Source organism: Cetorhinus maximus, chromosome 1 (genome assembly GCF_964194155.1).
Source record: "Cetorhinus maximus chromosome 1, sCetMax3.hap1.1, whole genome shotgun sequence".
In the NCBI taxonomy this organism is placed as follows: domain Eukaryota; kingdom Metazoa; phylum Chordata; class Chondrichthyes; order Lamniformes; family Cetorhinidae; genus Cetorhinus; species Cetorhinus maximus.
The window spans coordinates 222,985,121-222,999,900 of NC_135879.1; the positions used below are offsets into that span (position 1 = coordinate 222,985,121).

General features: G+C 43.3%; 1 protein-coding gene across 5 annotated transcripts in view; it reads right to left on the bottom strand.

Moving 5' to 3' along the window:
- The window catches only part of immt (inner membrane protein, mitochondrial (mitofilin)), a 75,579-nt gene extending 61,567 nt beyond the window's left edge, over positions 1–14,012 (bottom strand). For 4 of the 5 annotated variants that reach the window (XM_078553776.1, XM_078553758.1, XM_078553741.1 and 1 more), the window contains exon 1: positions 13,788–14,012. In XM_078553776.1, the coding sequence (XP_078409902.1) occupies positions 13,788–13,826 (39 nt within the window). In that variant the 5' untranslated portion in view covers positions 13,827–14,012. The remainder of the gene's footprint in view (positions 1–13,787) is intronic. The other variant, XM_078553767.1, reaches the window with a different exon arrangement.
- Positions 14,013–14,780: the final 768 nt, after the last annotated feature.

Sequence of the window (14,780 nt, forward strand, 5' to 3'; positions counted from 1 at the left end):
CATTTTTATCTTTTATCCATTTTTTTTATTCATTGTTTTATATCCACCTTTTATCCTAATTTTCAATCTTTTTTCCCACCATCTCCTCCCCCAATCCCACCCCCACAAGGGCCAACTGTCACTTGTTCATGTTGTTCTTTCCAAAGAGCTTACCCTTGTCCTGCTATTATCACATTCTACTTTCTGACATTAATGCCACCATCAGCACCTCCTTTAGCCAGGTATCACTATCATTAACACCCCTTTGTCCTTTTGCTCATGACATCTCTGGCAATCTCTCCTTCGCCTCCACCTACCACTAGCCTTCTATCCAGCTTTACCTGCTCCACCCCCCTTAAGCAGTATAAATTTGATCACATTTTACTTTTCTTTAGCTCTGGATAAGAGTCATATGGACTCGAAACGTTAACTCTGCTTTTTTTCTCTCCACAGATGCTATTAGACCTGCTGAGTTTTTCCAGCATTTTCTGTTCTTGTTTCAAATTTTCAGCATCCGCAATATTTTGCTTTTAACATAAATATGTAAACTATCCTGGGCAGGCAAACTTCTCTGAGCAGTACTTTTTTTGTCCATGGGACAAGAAAATTTAGAGTTGGGCAACTGGCAGCTTGAAAGTGAAATTGTAAGTGACTTGGGGAAAAGTTTTTTTTTAAAGAAATGGACAGGAAGAAGGAAACTTGGATGGGAGTTGGTGATGCTGCTAATGCTGGATACTAGGGAATGATCGGGAACATCATTGGTCAAGACCACTGAACATGGCAAGGTTGAGAATATTGATATGAGAGTTTAAATGGAGAGAAATGTTTTGAGAGGACAGGAGGGCAGTTAATTTATAAAAGCGAAAAGGCAGCGAACTAGGATGGAGATTAAAATCAATAAGGATGTTGAATCTCAGTGTACAGACTGGGAGGAAAGATATTTCTGGAAGAAACTCAGTGGGGCTGGTAGCTATAGACAATAAGAATTTTATAGGAAAGTGAGGAAATGCTCTAAGGAAGAGGTGCCAGGGTGTGGGGGGAGATAATAAGGCGTGACGATGATGAAGACTACAGCACCATCTCAGCAGTTTGGCCAGAGCAAGTACTGGAAAGTATGACTAAGCACAGAGGCTTTGGTAAGGAAAAATATGCTACCACTGTGAGCCAAGTTTCAATTGAAGCTAGGATATCAAATGTAATCATCCACAATGAGGCTGTGAATGGCAAGGGTCTTGTTCACAAGTGAAAGGACTTTGTAGAAGGACTTTGTAGTAGAAAATGCTAAAAGGGGCACTGATTGTACTCTGCTAGTGGATCAGCAAAGAACAATGATGGGTTGGAGGAGTGGGAGAGGAGAGATTGGCGACTTCAGTCCCCAGCAAGCATAGTAGGCAAGAAAGTCGATGAGAAGATGAGAAAATTGGAATTGCTGCTTATAAGGAGACAGTGATGTGTGCCTCCACAGGCGCTTCAAAAAAATGCCAACAGTAACAAATGGTAGCTGTGGCATATTTAAAAAGAATCAAAGCCAGGATGACAGCAAAGGGAGGCAGCGATTGATTTTTTGGGGTGGGAGGAAGTACCCCTAAGAGAAGAGAAATGAAAGTTGGCATGACCAGGTGACAGGAAGGGGAGGAGAAAAGACAGAGGGCTCTGAGGAAAAATATAGGGGGACAGAAGAAATGGGCTTGGGTCTGGAGTGGCAGCCAAAATGTGCAAACAAATAGAAAGAATTCAGGATACACAAGCATGAGAGAGATTAGATTGGACTTGGTATGCAAAGTACCTTCTGTCTTTGTACAAACAGAATGTCACTGATCTACAGAACTTTCTTTCCAACATCTTAAAAATCTAATCCTTGGGATTAAAAATAGAAGTAAAATTTATGTTAGTGACCAATTAATGAAATCTACCAGTTTTCAAGTCATCAAAAAAGAGTTAACTCTGAAAACTGGGTGACGAGCAGGAAAATAGCCCGTGTACCAGAATACACACAAATGCATACAAGGTGATGTAAAAGCCTGTAGAGAAAAAGTTAATATTTCACAGCACTGAGTAGATTATTCCAGAGTTTATACTACTGCTATTGGGCAAATTATGATTTAATGTTGATTGAAACCATGCATATATACATGAGCATTGCCCCACCAGGGGCTGTCACTCCTCTGATTTATTGATTTTTCGTTTACTTTATTGATTTTGTTTCTCAAAAGCGTATACATGAGCATTTTTGTAAGCTTGCCAGTCAAACTGGCAGAAGAAGACAATTCCAACAATCAAGCCCTGTTTAATAATACTATGAATTAGCAGCATGACACAGCCAACTAAAAAAATGTGTAATGAAACACAGTGAGAAAAGCAACAGCCATTTTTTTTAAAAATAACATCTCACGGCTGAGGCAATGGAGTTCATTCCAACCTGACCACAATTAAAATTGCCCAATAGATGGCAAATGCAATATGCTTGTTAGATGACTGAAAACGTTTTTAGTTTTTGTAATAGAAGCTTGATAACCCCACTGGCCAGACAAATACAGCCGGTGCGAGAATCCAGCACTAACCCAACGCCCTGCCACGAGCACATAAATGTGTTTTGCCCCATTCCCAACTACCCTATTCTCTCGCTGATGTGCCCCTTGGTAAAGTCACAAATGACATCCTGTTACTGTGACCATGATATTCTGAAGTTGTGAGAAGTGCTATATAAAATCAAGTCCTCCTTTTCTCTTTCTCCACTCATGATCAGAGAACCACCTACACAGTGTTTTTCTCTCCATACCTGCACCATTAGCTCTGACGCCTCCCCGCCTTCCCCCAAACAAGGATCTAGCCTTGGCTTCCTAGGTGACATTATCCAAGCATGCCAGGTTCCATATAAATGCTGACAACACCCTGCTCCACCATCTCTCTCAACCCATTCACTGCCTCTGATCTGTTTCAATGCCGGAGAGAGCAGTGTATGAACAGAAATTTCTTCCAATTAAATATTGAGAAGTCCAATAACACTGTATTCAATCCCCACCAGAAATTCTGCTACCTAGCCACTGTCTCCATTCAATTCTCTGGTCACAGAGGCTGAACCAGACTGTTCACCACTTTGAAGCCAGTCCCTTCACCATCACCAAGGCCAACCACTGCCACCTCTCACATCATCCATTTCCACCCCTACCTCAGCTCATCTCCTACTGAAACCCTCATTAATACTTTTGTTACTTCTGGATGAAGCTATTCCAATGCTTTCTTGGTCAGCCTCCCATCTTGCACTCTCCATAAATTTGAGGTCATCCAAAACTCTGCTCACATAACCTAACTTGCACCAAGTCCCACCACACCATGGGTTCACTGGCTTACCCTGACTCCCAGTTCAATAGCTTCAAACTTGAAACTTCTTATTCTCAAATATCTCCACTGTCTGCTCCTCCCCATCTCAGTAACCTCCACCAGTCCTACAACGCTGAGATTGCTGCGCTCCTCCAATTCTGGCCTCTGCACAGCCCCAATTTTTAATCACCACCACTGGCAGCTCTGCCATCAGCTTTTTATTTTTCATTCATGGGATGTGGCATTGCTGGCTTAGCCAGCATTATTCCCTATCCCTAATTGCCCTTGAGAACTGAGTGGCTTGCTAGGCCATTTCAGAGGGCATTTAAAAGTCAACCACATTGCTGAGAGTCTGGAGTCACATGTAGGCCAGACCAGGTAAGGATGACAGATTTCCTTCCCTAAAGGACATTAGTGAACCAAATGGGTTTTTAGGACACTCAACAATGGTTTCATGGTCATCATTTGAATTCCAAATTTTTATTGAATTCAAATACCATCTGCCGTGGTGGGATCACCAGTCCAGTGACACTACCACTACGCCACCGCCAGTCCCTAAACTCTGGATTTCTCTCCCCAAGCCTGTCTACCCTCTCTACCTCCTTGTTGAAAAATGCCCCTTAAAACTTACCTCTTTGAGCAAGCTTTTGGTCATCTTTCCTATTATCTCTTGTGGCTCATGTCAAATTTTGCTTGATAATGCTCCTGAGAAAGGCCTTCTATAGGTATGGGTTTATGCAAATGACAGCATGGAACGGCCAAGAAAATTCTGGAGAGGGTGAAGTAATAAAGACCCAATACCTGCTCACAGAACAGTTTACCCCCATTATACACTAACCCTGGCTGGACTGAAAGTGCCCTTGATCTTAATTCCCCATGCTCAATCCCACAAGGGATTGATCAGTATTTTTGAAAATATTCCTTTGCTTTTTATTATTTATCATCCCTTCTGCTGATTTTAAGTACAAATAAATTGATCTGTTGCTTAGGAAAAGCAAAGACTAAGGTAAAACAACTTTCAAAGTGTTTTTTTCCTGCTCAAGTTAAACATAAATCCGCCATGAAATCTGGTAGCCTTTTAGAATATTATTTATTTAATTTTTCATTAAAAAAATTCCTTTAAGAGTGGTAACTTGGTGCAGTCTGGCAGAAAATGGGTTTATCACAAAAATAAGGATTTTTAATCAAGTTATCCACTTATAAATAATCCAACTATTCAAAATAATTTTAAATACTTGAAAATGACTAAATAAACTATTCAGAACCATTTGCTAGTTATATTACAGTACACAATCGAGTTTTAGTCATTTTAAAAATTAAAAGTTTTTAAACGGTGTCTTCTCAAAGGCCCGCAAACTGGCACAAGTAGCAGAAACTCAGTGATTAATTTGATCTGGGCCATGAAGGATCAACTTCGAGCACAATGCTTCTTAAACTAGCACAAAACATCATGGAAACTAATGCACCGAACATAATTTGTGCTTAAAATTCGTTGATCTTTTACGTTGGCTTGGCTAATTTTGGGTGAGCTGCACTGAGCAAATTAAAGCAACCCTGTGGTCTTCAGAATTCCCTTACCACTGTTCTCTGTTCCTTCAACAGGCTCCCTAAAGGCCTTTCGTCTCTATGACTATGCTTTTCATCCATCTGTTATACCAGAATTTTTCCCAACTCCTGCTCGGCCTCAACATCTTTCTCTCTCTTTCTGCTGTACGTCCAATAGCCTTCTTTCTCATCTAGGATTGCTGTGGTGTGGTTTGGGGTCGTGGGGGTGGGGGTTCATATCTGGGATGCTTTATGGCACAACTTTCCTTCAATCTACTGATGGCATTCTCCGGCTTTAAAACCTTCATTTATAGTTTAGAATCAATCTCCAACACAAAGTACCCATACTTTCCACAATTGTACACTAACTGCAGTGGAAGTGGGTTACGTAAAGAAGTTCATTGCAAGCAACCTTAGGTCCAAATAAATCAGTAGACTCAGCTCTTAAATTACCTTAGAAATCTAGTTTAGACCATAAGAGCAATTTGGTTGTTATACTTTCCAGTAAAAAAAGTATTATGCTGCAGTTATTATGAATACTTAAGCAACATCCAGAATGTGCTAATGCAAAACAGGTATTAACCATATACAACTCCCCTCCTTTCTACTGCATTTCCAGATACTATATTGTTACACTCTGGAATTGAAACCCTCCATTTTGCTCTACCTGCCTCTCTTCCATAGCCTTCCAAAATCCACCGGTTCAACTTCTCTTCCTCCATTTCTTGCAACCATCGTACTTACAAAACTCAAGTTTATTCACATACTACAGAATGAAAGAATGTGACAATCAACTGCATCCAGCCCACGAACAGCAATGCGATGAATGACCATTTTCTACTTTGGTCGACAAAGAGAAGCTACAAAGAGTCTACAGCATAGAAACAGGCCATCAGCCCAACTAGCCTATGATGACATTTAAGAAGAAGAAGAATAAAAAAGGACTAGGCCGTTCAACCCTTCAGCCTGCTCCATTATTCAATATCATAGCTGATGTTCATCCTCAAAACCACCTTCCTGCAGTATCCTAAAATCTATCAATCTCTGTCTTGAATTTACTTAACAACAGAGCATCTTCAGCTCTTTAGGCTAGAGAATTCCAAAGACTCATAACACTTTGAATGAAGAAACTTCTCCCCAGCTCAGACTTAAATGGCCAAATCATTAATCTGGGACTGTAACCCTAGTTCTAAGCTCACCAGACAGGGGAAACATCCTCCCAGAATCTACTCTGTCAAGCCCCTTAAGATTTTATTTGTTTCAAAGAAACCCCCTCTCATTCTTCTAAACTCCAGGAAACATAGTCTACTCAAATTCTTCTTGTGCGTTGATACCCTCATCCCAGAATCAGTCTAGCAAACCTCTGTTGCACTTCCTCTGAAACAAGTATGTCCTTCCTTAAGTGAGGAGACCAATATTGTGCTACACATGCTGTCTTGTCAAGGCTCCATATAATTGCAGTTAAGGCTTATTTTCTCTTAAAGGCTATTTTACTACAGTATTTATTTTCCTATTTGCTTGCTGTACCTCAAGATAAACTGATTTATTTTTTAATTTCACTCATAGGGCACGAATCTTGCTGGCAAGGGACAGTTTTAATTGCCCATCCCCAACTGCCCTTGAGAACCGCTGCAGAGCATATGGTAAAGGTGCACCCAAAATGCTGTTAGGAAAGGGGTTCCAGGGTTTTGAATCAGCAGTAGTAAGGGACGATGACATAATCGCAATTCATGGTGGTGAGAGTCTTGGACAGGAACTTGCAGTGGTGGTGGTCCAATGCTCCTGCTCTAAGTGATAAAGGTCACAGATTAGGATGTTGCTATTGAAGTACCCTTGGTGAGTTGCTCATACCATGTTGTTGATGGTTTACTGTACACTGCTGCCTAATGTGGTGTCTAACAAGCAGGCTGTTTTGTCCTGGATGATGGTGTCGAGTTTCTGGAGTGCTGTTGGAGCTGCACTCATCCAGGCAAGTGGAGAGTGTTCTATCACACTCCTGATTTGTGCCTTGTAGATGGTGGACAGGTTTTGGGGAATCAGGTGGGTTACTCTCTGCAGAATTCCCTGACCTGTTCTTGCAGCCACAGTATTTACATGGCTGATCCAGTTTAGTTTCTGGTCAATGGTAACCCCAGAATGTTGATAGTGAGGGATTCAGCAATGGCAATGCCATTGAATGTCTAGGGGAGATGTTAGATTCTCTTTTGTTAGAGACGGTCACTGCCTGGCTCTTGTGTGATGTGAATGTTACTTACCACTTAGCCCAAGCTTGAATGTTGTCATGAAAATATAATAATTTTCATAATATTGTGATTTATTGTAAAAAGAGAGATGAGGTTATGTGTAAAAGGAGAAGACATTCTAAGATCTAACACGTGTGAAAAGCCTCCAGCCTCTATGCATCAAGTTGCTGTCTACAGGAACTGAAGCTAAGAAAATTCACTTCAAATATCATTGTCCAGGGGTATTTTGTGGTTTGCCTGGGTCTGTTAAAATCTGTTTTGTTTTACTGTTGACTTAACAGAGATGTAACTGGGAGCCAGGTTAATTAGGGGAGCTGGGAGTTATTATAGTTGCAATTTGTGGACCTATGTATGTGCTTAAAATCTCTTCTTATATTAATAAATGTTTAATTTAGTTTTGTAAAAAAAAACCCTCTAAGTATCGGCAGGCTTATTACTACTAAATTCAAGGCACACATCTCAAAATAAAATACAAATTGCAAAACAGTTGTGGCAGCTGTTTCAAGTTTCCCTTTGGGATTTGAGCAGCTCAGCATTTACCATCCGCTGTGCCATAACAATGTTGTCCAGCTACATGCATGAACAAGGGCTTTAGTATCCGGAGGATTTGCAAACCATACTAAACACTGCGAAATCACTGAACATCTCCAATCCTGAGCTTAAGATGGAGGAAAAGTCTTTGATGAAGCTGCTGAATATGGTTGGGCCTAGGACACTACCCTGAAGAACTCTTGCAGCGATGTCCAGGATTGAGACGATTGACCTCCAACAACCACAACCATTTGTGCTAGACATGTCTCCAACTAGTGGAGAGCTTACTCCCCGATTCTTATTGAGAACCACAAAGAGGAAAAAAACCTACTTGACTTCACTCTTGCCAGTCTACCAGTTGTAGATGCACCTGTCCATGACTTTTGCTAGGATTCCTTGATGCTACACGCAGTCAAATGCTGCCTTGATGTCAGTAGCAGTGATTTTAATCTCACCTCTGGAATTCGGTTCTTTTGTCCATGTTTGGATCAAGACCATGAGGTCTGGATACAAGTGGCCTTGGTGGAATCCAAACTGAGTGTTGATGAGCAGGTTATTGCTGAGTAAGTCCCACTTGGTAGCACTGTTGACAGTTTCTGCCATCACTTTGCTGATGGGGCAGCAATTGGCCGGGCTGGATTTGTTCTGCTTTGTGTGGACAGGACGTACCTGGGGAATTTTCCACATTGTCAGGTAGTTGCCAGTGTTGTAGCTGTACTCGCACAGTTTGGCTAAAGGCACAGCTAGTTCTGGAGCATAGGTCTTCAATATCACAGTCTGGGTGTTGTCAGGGGTTGTAGTCTTGGTAGTTTCCGTTGCCTTCAACCATTTTTTGACACCACATGGAGTGAATTGAATGCATCTACAATGCTGGAAATCAGAAGAGGCCAAGATGCATCACCCACTCAGCATTTCTGGCTGAAGTTGGCTGCAAATGCTTCAGCCTCAGCTTTTGCACTGTCATGCTGGGCTCTACAATCGTTGGTGTTGGGGATGTTTGTAGAGCCTCCTCCTCCAGTTAGTGGCTTAACTGTCCACCACCATTCACAGCTGGGTGAGGTAAGACTGCAGGCTTTGACTTGATCTGTCGGTTGTGGGATCACTTAATGCCGTCTGTAGCATGCTGCTTCCTCTGGTTAGCATGCACATAGTCCTGTGTTGTAGCTTCACTGGGTTGACATCTCATTTTTAGGTATGCCTGGTGCTGTTCCTAGCATGTTCCACTACATTTTTGTCCTTTGGTCGATGGTAATGATAGAGTGAGGTATGTGCCAAACCATGAATATATAGGTTATGGTCAAATAGAATTCTGCTGCTGCTAATGGCTCACAGCACCTGAAAGATGCCCCAGTTTTGAGCTGCTAGTTCTGTATGTATTCCATTTGGTATGGTGGTGGTGCTACACAACACGACGACAACACCCCTCAGTGCAAAGATGGTCTACATCTCCCCAAGACTGCACAGTGGTCATTCCTATGAATACAGTCATGGACAGGTGCATCTACAACTGATAGACTGGCGAGTGTGTCAAGTAGGTTTTTCCATCTTTGCGGTTCCCTCACCACCTACCATAAACTTAGTCTTCCACATAGGTCTTTCAGGGCTCAACCAGTAGTGGTGTTACTGAGACATTCTTGGTGATGGGCCTTGAAGTCCCCTATCCAGACTATATGCTGTTTCCTTGCTACCCTCAGTGCATTTTCCAAGTGGTGTTCAACATGGAGTATTGATTGATTGGCTAAGGGAAGGCAGTCAGTGATAACCAGCAGAAGGCTTCTTTGTCTGTGTCTGACCCCATCCATGAAACTTCACGGGGTTAGAAGTCAATGTTGAGGACTCCCAGGGCCTTTCTCTCCTAACTGTACACCAGTGTTGCCAACTCTGCCAGTTTCACAGAACAGACCCAGGAATGGTGATGGTAATGCAGGAGTCTGGGACATTGGCTGTCAAGCATAACTTGCTGTGTATCACTATGCCAGGTTGTTGCTTGACTAGTTGGTGGGGCAGCACTACCAATTTTGGAACTAGTCCCCTGATCAGAGGAAGACTTTGAATGTTCAACTGGGGATGGTGTGCCTAGAGTGATGCCGGGTGGTCCATCTGATTTTATTCTTCAATATTTGTGTTGTGGTTTGACACAACCAAGTGGTTTGCTGGGCCATATCAGAAGCAGAAGGAGGGTCTGGAGTCACGTACATTTGCTACCTTCCAAAACATGGGGACCATTCTAGAATATAGAGAATCCTGGAAGAAATTACGTTTATGCTCAATATGAGCCATCTTCATCTAACCCTATTAGCATTTCCTTCAATTCTTTTATTCCCCTCATCTGTCTACCTAGCTTACCCTTAAATGCATCCACATGATTTGCCTCAACTACGTCACAGAATCACAGAGTGCAGAAGAGGCCCTCCGGCCCATCGAGTCTGCACCAACACGTGAGAAACACCTGACCTACCTATCTAATCCCATTTACCAGCACTTGGCCCATAGCCTTGAATGTTATGACATGCCAAGTGATCATCCAGGTACTTTTTAAAGGATGTGAGGCAACCACCTTCCCAGGCAGTGCATTCCAGACTGTCACCACACTCTGGGTAAAAAGGTTTTTCCTCACATCCCCCCTAAACCTCCTGCCCCTCACCTTGAACTTATGCCCCCTTGTGACTGACACTTCAACTAAGGGGAACAGCTGCTCCCTATCCACCCTGTCCCTGCCCCTCATAATCTTGTACACCTCGATCAGGTCGCCCCTCAGTCTTCTCTGCACCAACGAAAACAACCCAAGTCTATACAACCTCTCTTCATAACTTAAATGTTTCATCCCAAGCAACATTCTGGTGAATCTCCTCTGCACCCCCTCCAGTGCAATCACATCCTTCCTATAACGTGGCGACCAGAACTGCACACAGTACTCCAGCTGTAGCCTCACCAAGGCTCTATACAACTCCAACATGATCTCCCTACTTTTGTAATCTATGCCTTGATTGATAAAGGCAAGTGTCCCATGTGGCTTTTTCACCACCCCACTAACATGCCCCTCCGCCTTCAGAGAACTATGGACACACATGCCAAGGTCCCCTTGTTCCTCAGAACTTCCTAGTGTCATGTCGTTCATTGAATACTTACTTGTTAAATTACTCCTTCCAAAGTATCACCTCACACTTTTCAGGGTAAAATTCCATCTGCCACATATCTGTCCATTTGACCATCCCGTCTATATCTTCCTGTAGCCCAAGGCACTCAAACTCACTGTTAACCCGGCCAATCTTTGTGTCATCCGCAAACTTACTAATCCTACCCCCTACATAGTCATCTATGTCGTTTATATAAATGACGAATAATAGGGGACCCAGCACAGATCCCTGTGGTACGGCACTGGCATTCGCTTCCAGTCACTAAAGCATCCTTCTATCATCACCCTCTGCCTCCTACAACTAAGCCAATTTTGAATCCACCTTATCAAATTACCCTGTATCCCATGTGCATTTGCCTTCTTTCTAAGTCTCCCATGTGGGACCTTGTCAAAGGCTTTGCTGAAATCCATATAAACTACATCAACTACACTACCCTCATCTACACACCGGGTCACCGCCTCAACTTCTTCGGCAGTTCCTCCAGAATGAGTGGCAAGTGGCATTTGAAGGGTCAGATTGAGGAGTTATTTGGAGGTTTGTGCGCTTTCTCCAACAGCTCAACTTTGCCTCTGCATGTAACTGAAATTTCTCAATGTGTTCAGTGTCTTCCTGAATAAACCTTCTCCGTTTAGTCAGTCACAAGCCAGGTACTCCCTTGAGTTGGTGGGGATATTTAACCTCTTCAGGGATGTTTTGAGTACATCTCTAAAGCGTTTCCATTATCCTCCGGGAGTCTCCTGCCACAACCAAGTTCAGAGTAGAGCGGTTGCTTCAGGAGTCTGATTGCAGGCATACAGGCTACATTTCCTGCCTGGTTTTGAGTAATTAGGCATCAAGGCGCGCTAACAAAATCGAAGTCAGTGGGAATCGGGAGAAAATCTCTCCACTAATTGGAGTCATACCTAGCACAAAAAATGAATGTGGCTGCTGGAGCACAATCATCTCAGTCCCAGGACATTGCTGCAGGAGATCCTCAGGGTAGTGTCCTAGGCCCAGCCATCTTCAGCTGCTTCATCAAAGACCATCCCTCCATCATAAGGTCAGGAATGGGGATGTTCACTGATGATTGCAGTGTTTAGTAATTAATTTTAGTAATTTTGAGGTGATTAACTCACCTCTTGACTCCCGAAATCCTGTCCACATCTACAAGGTCAGGAGTGTGATGCAATACTCTCTGCTTGCCTGGATGAGTGCAACTCCAACAATGCTCAAGAAGCTCGATACCATCCAGGACAAAGCAGCCTACTTGACTGGCACCCCATCCACCAACTTAAACATTCATTCCCTTCTACACCGACATACAGTAGCAGCGGTGTGTATCATCTACAAGATGCACTGCAGCAACTCACCAAGGCTCCTTCGACAGCACCTTCCAAACCCACGACCACTACCACCTAGAAGGACAAGGGCAGCAGATGATGGGAATGCCACCACCTGCATGTCCCACTGCAAGCCACACACCATCCTGACTTGGAATTATTTCACCATTCCTTCACTGTTGCCAGGTCAAATCCTGGAACTCCCTCCTTAACAGCACTGTGGGTGAACCTACACCACATGGACTACAGTGGTTTAAGAAGGCAGCTTACCACCACCTCCTCAAGGGCAATTAGGGATGGGCAATAAATGCTGACCTGGCCAGTGACGCCCACATTCCATGAAAGAATTTTAAAAATTGAAATTGTCAGCCAATAAAAATGAACTGTTGAAAAACATTTACATCTACTTTCTTCAAATGTGAATTGTAAAGACAAAGCAGAAACTTGATCATTTTGCAAAACAACTGATTCAAATTACAGATCCAAACCACACGATTTGTATTGTGCCAACAGCATATATTCTACAGAACATTACTGCATCGGTTTCTTGTGTAGTATGTTACTGACGAACACAAACAACGGTTTCTTGTGTAGGATGTTACTGACGATCACAGCAATTGCTGGGCATATTCAATTTACTCCAGCCCATCAAGCAAAAGTCAACTTTACAATTAGACTGATGCTATACCAGTGGTACATTATTATCCCGCTCTCCTCTGCTTGAGAATTATGGGGGCTAATAGAGGTGAACTTATACTTTACTCCTCCCCTTCTGCAATGTCCTCTGCTTGAGAATTATGGGGACTAATAGAGGTGAACTTAAACTTTACTCCTCCCCTTCTGCAATGGAATATTTTCAAATCCAAATTTAGCTTTCCCTAACTACTACATACTGATTTGTCTTGTCTCACCCCTATAATGTTTTTACTATGGGTCTTAGGTCTCCACCACAAAGGAAAGAACTTTCAATTAAAATGTTGAAAATTTGTACACAACTGTATTGTAATTAAGTTTACAGACTCTTTGAAGAACTGTGAAATCGCCCTGGTGCCCTGAGATCCTTAACATTGCATGCCAAAATAATATATTAAATTGGAGGGGAATTCAGGATTGTTGAAAAGAAAGTACAAGAAATTAAAACGCTAAAAAACCACATGGGTTCATGCCTTTTCATGGCCAATATGTACAACGTTTCTAATATTCACGTACAAGGTCATACCATTTTCTCACTACAAATGCAATTTTTGAAAATGCATGCCTTCCGGTGCGTTACCAATTTGGGCGGGGAGAGGGAAACGCTGTAGCAACAAGACATCGAAATTTTAACGAGTTAAATATGAAATCCCTTTTTCCTCACCCACCCACCGAAACTGCATTTCCCACTGTCATTATGGTCCAACCTAGCATGATTCCCCAGACCCTCCCTCGCAGGGGGAGGACCCGCCCCTTCACGCGGCTGATTCGTTAGCGGTCCCACACCTCTCGGTGCTCGCCTGATCCGATTGGCGCAAACCCACGTCAATCACCGCCTCCTTCCAGCCAACTAAATTAGGTTGAACCAACGGCCTGCCTGAAGCCCCCAGGTGTGGCCCGGCTTCACTATCCGGGGAGAGAGGACAAGGACACTCCGGGGCAAGGAGGAAAGGAAAGATCTCTCCCTCAGTCCATTTTAATGTCAGAATCAGATATCTCACCACCGACCGATCTCCTACCTTTAACGGCGGAGCCACTTTCCATGAAGCCCTCAACATTTTCTTTTAAAAACCCTCGACGATTTATGTTCTTTGATGAAGAAAAGTAGTCCGCCGTCCGGATTAAAACATTTTCTGTTTTGGAAAAGAAATATGAAATGCACAGCCCGCGGCCTTGCTCCCTCTCCCTCTGAGGCGGGACTAACCGCGTTGACCGCTCTCGTCCGACCGAGGCTGCGCCAGCCCAATACGCATGTGCGCCGCCCTTCCGTTGCTCAACCTAACCTTCTGCATCCCAGCAACCAAACTTTATAGCGGATAGGTTGGGTCTGTGATGATTGATTCTCTCTGCAATTTTACACCAGTGGTTTTGCTGGGCTTCCCAAACCCTCCTGGATTATTGGCCTGGAGTCTCCAGGAATTGAAGAATAATCTCCAGGATATTGTTATGTGCAATCCTGGAGAAAAATCACCGGGACATTAAAAAAAAACGATTTTTTTTTGTTGTTGTCATTTTCTTTGAGCTTTTCTCTTATTGAAGATGGGAGAAAAGGGCCGTTTGGCTGACAGCCAAGCATCATCCCAAAGGGTAATGGGTCTTTGCTTTCCAGTTTGGAACAGGAAGGCAGTGCATCGCAAGGATGAATGTGTTGGCTGACTAATGGCTGGAGTACGGGGGCAAGTGGTGATGAAATCTCCAGAAATACATGTAATCACAGTTGGCAACCCTGGGTTTTGCCCTGAGGGGAATCACCCCCCCCCCCCCCCCCCGCTCTCTTTGCACACATTGGCAGTCCTAGACACACCAGCCCCCATCATAACCTCCAAAGATAATTTTAAAGGAGAGAGCAATCTGCTGCCCCTTTTGTGCCAATGCCAGCTCCACCAGTATCCACTTAATCCCAGTGCTCTGCCATTTTCTCTCCACCCCTTTTTAAAGCTTTACTTTTCAAGTATTTATCCACTTGTGCTTTGTAAGCTATTACCAAGTCTGCTTCACCACTGGTTCTCTCA